Raw genomic sequence first — 8,375 nt, 5'->3', positions numbered from 1 at the left:
GAATTAATCTGTATTGACCCGACCCGACCCGAGTTGATCGGACCCAAACCCGACCAGTTTACCCAAATTGACAGCTCTAGTAGGAGTGAGATTTTCGGTTAGCACGTCAGGTTCGGGTCAGATTTCGAATCAATTTTAATTTATGCTTAAAAACTAGTTGTATTAAAACTAGTATAAAAGTTAACATTATTACACATAATAAGATATTTGGGTTAAATCGGGTCAAATTCAAATTGTTGGGGTTTGATTCAGGTCGGGTTTTCGGGTTGAATCAAAGATTGCCACCCCGATTTCATAGCTTAAATCTGGCATTTTTTTTGTTGCATATTTTGACATTTTGAATAAGTGAAGTGTGTTTGCAACAACTTATGAGCAGGCCCATGGAAGATTTATAGTCAAAGCATTCAACACATATATCATGACCATTGTTTTGGCAAGTCGAGCAATTATTACTCGCTAATAAATTAGTGAAAAGTTATAATAACTCTATTTTATTTTTCTTGTATTTAATGTATTAGGAGTTCTTTTTATGAGTAAGGTTATTATGTTGAATTCATATTTTATTTAAACGTTTAAGATTATATTATGTCGTGTTGTGTTGTAATTTGCCAAAACTATATAGAAGTGGAATTTATAGATATATCAATAATATCATTAGCAAACATGACATTATAGAAAGATTATTATACTACTCGAGTACATGCTATTATGTTAGAGAGTAAGGCCATGAGGGTATGTAGATGTCAAGTTACCTAAAATATTGTCAAATTATGTTTACATCACTAATTGATGCTATGTATTGAGGGATTTCTTTAATCAAAAGCTCATTTTTTATATTAACGATCTTAGTTATTGTACATAATAAACTTTCATTAAGATTATCATGATGAAGTCTAATTATCCACGATACATGATTAGCAGTTTAACAACTTAGTTGCACCACAATTTCAAAGCTTACACTAGTCATTTAGGATAGATCATACAAAGTAAGCCCATATTTTTCTAACTGATATTCATGGTCATTCATGAAGTGGTGCCTCTAGTTAGTTTCAAAAGTTTTGTCATTTGACCATTGGAAAGTGGAAACCAACATTTATATCTCCCTTCTATCTTGTTTCCTTTGTATTTTGGAAATCCATAATTAAAAATGAAAAAAGTCCCAACACTTCATTCCTTTATTATGGAGTACAATTGTACATAATACAACATTTAAAAGTCATACACTCTGACACACATAATTTTTTTTTTATGCATACATTGAGATTAAGTCAGCATATAACATAATGATAACTCCTTAATTTTATTGTATACAACAAAAGAAGAGTGAGAATGGGTTGAATTCTCACTTTTCATACTTGCTAAAAGAAAACCTCATACTGTATAATTTACATGAATGTCAATCAATTATTTGTTAGTTGTTCATATAAACTTGGTATATAGTAGTATATCATCGATCTTTTTTAAACCACTTAAGTATAAGGTATAGTTGGAACGTCAGGCAATAGATTGCAAATGCCACCAAGATACAAACTTGAACCCACACATTGGATTTGAATGCTTCAGAAACAGAAGAATTCCAGAGCCATAACCACGCTACTGAAAAACAGGAGCCCAAGACAACACCAACTATCACCTGGTTCATCGTGTGGAATTTTTGTGAGACTCGTAGCCACGACTGCACAATTGATCCCAAAGAGAAACTTGGATAATTTGTTCGTAAAAAATATTATAACAGCCAAAATGCACAACTTTGAGTTCAAAACAATAGGGTCAATTCAAGTAGGTGTTATGGTTCTTACAAGATATGAACCAAACACGAAAGTAACAGCAGCAAAAACCACGGTGATTTCGTTCACACCAAGCCAATGAAACACTGCATGCATATACAACACAGATTATAAGTCATAATAATAGAAAGAACAATAAAACAAAGCAGCGACATACTGATAGATATCAAACAACAAAGTATGTAATCAACTCAAGACATAAATAAGGTTGAAGTAAATTACTTGATAAAATGAAATACATGACAGTAAAAGAGATATATTGCCCATGGGAAGACGGCATGCCAGGGTCCGATCTCATGTTTCTAGTCGGTCGCTCTTGATTCAATATCCTTTTCAAAGCAAAACACAGCAATGAGTTCAGGACAGAACCTATGGTAGCCCACACAACTTCACCATCATGTCTCCAAAGGAATACAGCAGCAAATATAACTAATATCACCCATTTGCTCTGCATATCATTGCAACAATCGAGTAAGTAAGTTACTTGTACTAATCACAAATCCAATGATATTACATCCATATAAACATTTTTCTATGCATTAATATTGCCTTTTTTCTCAATCAAAACAAATTCATAATAACAACGAACATAGAGTAATATATACATCTGCCGTCATTTAATTATGGTAAAGTTAGCACTTTTGAGTTTTGACAATTTCTTTTTAAGAAAATAAAAATGCTGACCAAACGGTTGAGAGTGGATTCAAATTCAGGAGAAAGAAGAAAAGAGCGAAATTTGGAAGACCCATCAAGTGACTCCTCATGCTCAAGAACACTGATGTTTTTTTCAACATCCTCTTGTTAGTAAATAAGCAAATATAAAACGATAAATACTTATCTCAACGTTGTGTAGACCAAATTGATAATTGTCGCGTTGTGGAGAACCACTAACCTAAAAGACGATTCCGCGCTACCTCCCGGTGCAGTAGACTAGAAGCGGTCGTCCTCCAGGATAAGCACGGCGCCGGAGTTTATGTGCACTCACAAACCCGACCGGAACCAAAATACTTGCCCAAAATCCGAAGGGATAAATTTAGAGAGGGTAAAAGATAGCTGATTTTTGTATATCTTCATAGCTTGTGAAAGCACAAATATATATAGCCAAAAGAAGGGTAACGTGCAACATGAAAAAGGCAACAACTAGCTTGATTTAAGGAGAAATGGCAGCCATAAAGAGCATTAACATTTTGCCATTAAACCACCCATTAAACAGCTAACAATTGGGGAATCAACCCCAACAGTCCATAATTATTGTGTTTGATCACAACTTTCCAAAACAAGATCAAGCCAAAGAAGAGAAGACATAACTGAAAGATAGATATCAATGTGAGACTTTATCACATTTATTTTCCCTCTCCTTTCTTTGTGTTTCACTCAAGAATTTCCAACAATCCCCCACAAGTTCGAAGAGGTGAAAAGAAAGAAAGAGAGAAAATTGGTTTTTGGGCAAAACAAAACAATTGCATAAGTGCCAATGTCTCGCGACTTGAATTAACACATAGTGGACATCAAGCTATGATCCCTGACCTACCAAGTAACCTTCGTCTTGAACTTAATAGGGAGTTAGGGACCCGTCATTTTGAGCCACACAATAGAACATGTATAATATTCTGAAATTCCGCGAATAAAGGTGACGCATTATACTGACCATACGTCCAGCCTGGATGCTCATAGGTGATCTAGAGTATAAGCCCACGAAATACTCATAGGAAGCGGCCACACTTCCACACCTAAGTAAGTGAACTCCATCAAGTGTGAGCTACAACACACCTCCAAAAATATGGATATGGGTTCATTAAGAGTCGTATGCTCAACCTCCTTATCATTTGTAGCTAAGCACAAACAAACATCTAGATATGGACAAATAAAATAAAACTGTGCTTCCGAATTATTAAATAATGTTCCTCTTTGAACTCATGGTGAGTAGGAGTTCATTACTTCACAATTCATACAACGGGCTTTAGCCCCATCTCTTCCGATGTTTCCAAAACTAGTTTTATACACAGGCCTTTATTAGTTAACGGATCCTTAACATTCCTTTTAGACTTTTATGTAGTCTAGTGATATCACCCCATTCGACAAATCATTTTTGACATCAACCATTATAGGCATGTTTCAATCAAAAGTAACCACAACTTGCAAATCACAACAAATTCCCCTACTAGGATATTTGCAAGCACATTTGCTCATAAGAGCCATATAATCTTGACTATCTTGCCTCATAACCTGTCAATTTAAGAGAAATAAATTAGATTTTTCCAAAACAAACATAGCAAAACAAGGTTGCTTTGCACAATTCCAAAAAATAGCTATGGAACCACTTGAGTTTGAAATCATTGTCGAACTTCAAAACCTCATGGAAACTTCTTGCAATAGTGCAAACTCTTATCTTTTGTACTTTTCAAGTACCTATGGAACCTTCTCAAAATTATCTATGGACACAAATTGCTCCTATATAATTAATAAATTCAAAAAAAAAAAAAAATTATCTGAGCAATGACTCATCCAAATCACAAGTTTAACCTTACAAAAAAAAATTCCAGCAAAACTCAAATGTATTAACAACAAAATCCATAGAAGAAATATCAAGCATTACAATCCTAAGGAAAAGATTGTAGAATTCTACACATAGTTAGACATAACCTAACTCATAATCAAGGACTTCTTCCATGAAAATAATCACTCATGATATTCCACTGATTTAAAGTTAATACTCTAAAGACATAGAGATACCAAAACAAACTTGTAAGGAAAACTCAATCATAAACCATCTTTAGCTCAATTAACCACTTTTAGGCTTTGCATTAAACAATTGAAAATTCTAACATTAATGCCTCTCATTCCTACTAGTTTCAAGTAATCCAGCTTGGATATCCAACCACTTGAAACATAGTAATAATACACATATATGCTCAAAGACAATTTATTCAATAAAGAATCAATTAGGATATGCAATTTATCAAGCAAAAATTAAGCAAGACTTTGAGTCCAACACTGATTCTTTATTACTTCCCCCACATTGGACAACAAAGTCTGATTCAAAACCCTTACCAATGCACCCACATTCTCAATGAATGAAATATTTGGATATAAAAACCTCCTTTCAAAAATCACATGGGGTCTTTATTAATATAGATTTCTTATAAAGAAAACGCATAAGTTTATAAAACATGAACCCCCACATGGAAGGACAAGGTTCAAATACCAAAATAGAGCATACACAAATATATGGTTGAGAAAAATTCACAACTATGTCATAACACTGGGTATAATAACATATAAGGTGGACAAGAGTAGAGATCTTTGTAGCATTGAATTAATCAAAGATAATAATTCAACAACACCTCATAATATTAATCCTCATGCCAACACATGAAATTCAGGGCATTTACAAATTACTCATGCTTTATTCTCAAAGAATTATAACACATTAATGAGTCATAGGCGGTAACAATAAACCATCATAAAATGTTAGAAAATCGTAGTCAATTCCCAAAATACTTTACTCGAAAGTTCTCCAAAGAGAAAGTCATATAACATCCTTAAAGAAAAATTATCACATAATTTCCCTTCACAAAGCTCAACAAGTTTAAGAATTATAAATTCTACACTTACATGTTAAACCGAGAATAAAGTAATGAAATCAATTGAGTTATGAATAAAGCTTCTTAATACGAGTATTGCATATCATGGATTCAAAAAATTGACATAATACGTCTCAACTCCATGCTCAACACATACATGAATCATGATAAAAGTAGTACACGGAGTACATACATGCACCTCAAAAATATGTTAAAAAACATTGCTCAAAGCATCCTACTAAATAGATATTTAAATCAATAGAGTTAATCTCCAAGGACCAAATTCAATCCACAAAATGTAGAACCAATAAATTATAGGTAACTACATATATGCAATACATTGTCATACTCATAAAAATAGACAGATTACCTCTTACTTTCTAATAATCATTCAACAAATATTTATTTGACAAATTGAACATTCAACATAGTTCGTCAACAACCACAAAAGCATATATTTGTTGTTAAGATGATTACTAGGAATTAAACCAAATGATAAACATAATAACATGAGACTTGGTTTAGAATGAACCTCCCTCGAACTGAATCTAGTAACATGGGTAAGACCTCTATGAGATACCCAATCATCCTCATTATAAATATGAGCTTCAAGATGCCATCGTAACTACTTCAATTGACTGCTCTCGAAATTCCGTGGACAACAATATAATTGAAATCCCAATATCAATGACTTCCTGACCAACAAAAATGTACAACAACTTTGGCCTCCTCAATAGTTTGGTCAGCAAGAATGACATGGGAATCAGAAGTACCATGCATGAATCACATGATAATTATTAACTATTTAACTTTGTGTATCCCAAATAAAAACTAATAATGCAGACCATTAAGGTTCTAACACATCAACTGTAATCACACCACAATTATCACAAACCAATTAAAGATTAACCCAAAAAACATAATCTAATTAGATGTTACAAATACTTACAGAATATGAAAGCACTACTAAGCCTCAATTAGTCACAGTATACATGCCATAAGTCATAAGTAAAATAAATTTAGTACTAGACATATAGATCATGAAAAAAATCAAATTAAGCAATGTTACACTTTCACAATCGAGTAAAAATTAAATACTCAAAACAACCATAAAGAGAGCTAGAACACTCGGCTAACGATACAAAAATCATATTACAATATTTGCACCAATCGCATGCCGCATTTCGCAATAAAAGAATTAAAGACTACTAAAAAAATCATTGGACATAGAAGCATGATATCAAATAAAAACAAAAAATTATTAGTATTGCTCATGTAAAGAAGCCCAGCAATAAACCAAACAAAATTTCCATTAAGAAAAGTGGAGAACTGATAACAAAATATAAAGGTCCAATTAAATAACATAAGGTATAATCATATACTTCGTAGTATACTCTCACATGCTCATGAGCAACCAAGTGGACATATATAATAAGTCAATGACCAACATATTTGCCATTATATTACTCATTGCAAATAAAATTAACATTCATAATATAACATGGACATAAAGCAATATACTCTACAAGCTTTAGCATTACCCACTAATTAGAAATTGGAGGAAGATCAACCAAATCAGAGAAAATTATAAATCGAAGTATAGAACAAATACTCTATAAACACATAACTAATAACAAGAAGATGGTTCTTTTTTCAATACAACTCATCTCGTCACATACGCAAACAAATGAGCAAAATATGGTCCAAGTAAAACCAAAACCTTATATGATAATTTAAATGATTCAACAAATAAGGAATAACGGAAAAATTCTTTCAGATTAGTCAACTGCGAAATCAAGACCAAACTTTCCATTATACATTATTCACATTATAGCCCTTCTCACAGTAACGGACAACCATCAATTTAATAAATTCTATTCCATGAAATTATTCATCATAGAATTAGTACACAAGTACACAACACAAAATTGATCCAAATAAAACCACATCCTAACTAACATGTGAAAGCTCATAATTCTTAGAATAAAGAATTTGCAATTTCGACATATAAGCAATCATACAATTGGAATCAATAAATCGTCTTTTAGATTGTTAGTAAATAAGCAAATATAAAACGATAAATACTTATCTCAACGTTGTGTAGACCAAATTGATAATTGCCGCGTCGTGGAGAACCACTGACCTAAAAGACGACTCCGCGCTACCTCCCGGTGCAGTAGACTAGAAGCGGTCGCCCTCCAAGATAAGCACGGCGTCGGAGTTTATGTGCACTCACAAACCCGACTGGAACCAGAATACTTGCCCAAAATCCGAAGGGATAAATTTAGAGAGGGTAAAAGATAGCTGATTTTTGTATATCTTCGTAGCTTGTGAAAGCACAAATATATATAGCCAAAAGAAGGGTAACGTGCAACATGAAAAAGGCAACAACTAGCTTGATTTAAGGAGAAATGGCAGCCATAAAGAGCATTAACATTTTGCCATTAAACCACCCATTAAACAGCTAACAATTGGGGAATCAACCCCAACAGTCCATAATTATTGTGTTTGATCACAACTTTCCAAAACGAGATCAAGCCAAAGAAGAGAAGACATAACTGAAAGATAGATATCAATGTGAGACTTTATCACATTTATTTTCCCTCTCCTTTCTTTGTGTTTCACTCGAGAATTTCCAACACCTCTGACTTTAAAGCAGGGATTTTTATCAACTTTTCAGCCATTTTTTCTTTCTTTAACTTCTATTTATGGAAACTACGTAGTTCTAGTATGTGTTTATGTTTATTAAAAAGCAAATCGCAAGAAAGTAGCAATTTTAGGAAGACTAAGAACAATGATTTATGGAAATTGAACAATAATATGGCTTAAAGATAATAATATGGCCTGTTAAGTTAGTATATATATATGTAGACAACTAGACATGTAGTAGTAGTGAAAGAATTGAATTTGCTGGGTCAAAGGATTGGTCTATCAAAATAGGAGAATCAGCAACAACAAAAATAATGTATTAAAAGCTTAAAGATGTTTTAATTGAAGAACAATC

The 8,375-nt window shown here is 32.9% G+C and overlaps 1 protein-coding gene across 1 annotated transcript; it reads right to left on the bottom strand.

Moving 5' to 3' along the window:
* Positions 1–1,278: 1,278 nt before the first annotated feature.
* Positions 1,279–8,033, bottom strand: LOC110682524 (lipid phosphate phosphatase epsilon 2, chloroplastic-like). The gene is made up of 3 exons (XM_021858866.1): positions 2,010–8,033; positions 1,800–1,873; positions 1,279–1,675 (listed from the first exon to the last, which is right to left on the bottom strand). The coding sequence occupies exons 1-3, from the start codon at positions 2,239–2,241 to the stop codon at positions 1,448–1,450; spliced, it is 534 nt and encodes a 177-aa protein (XP_021714558.1). The 5' UTR covers positions 2,242–8,033; the 3' UTR covers positions 1,279–1,447.
* Between the last annotated feature and the right edge of the window lie 342 nt (positions 8,034–8,375).

This window comes from Chenopodium quinoa, unplaced genomic scaffold (genome assembly GCF_001683475.1).
Source record: "Chenopodium quinoa cultivar QQ74 unplaced genomic scaffold, ASM168347v1, whole genome shotgun sequence".
In the NCBI taxonomy this organism is placed as follows: Eukaryota; Viridiplantae; Streptophyta; class Magnoliopsida; order Caryophyllales; family Amaranthaceae; genus Chenopodium; species Chenopodium quinoa.
The sequence above is the reverse complement of the archived record's forward strand: the minus strand, read 5'-3'. Positions and strand labels throughout refer to the sequence as shown.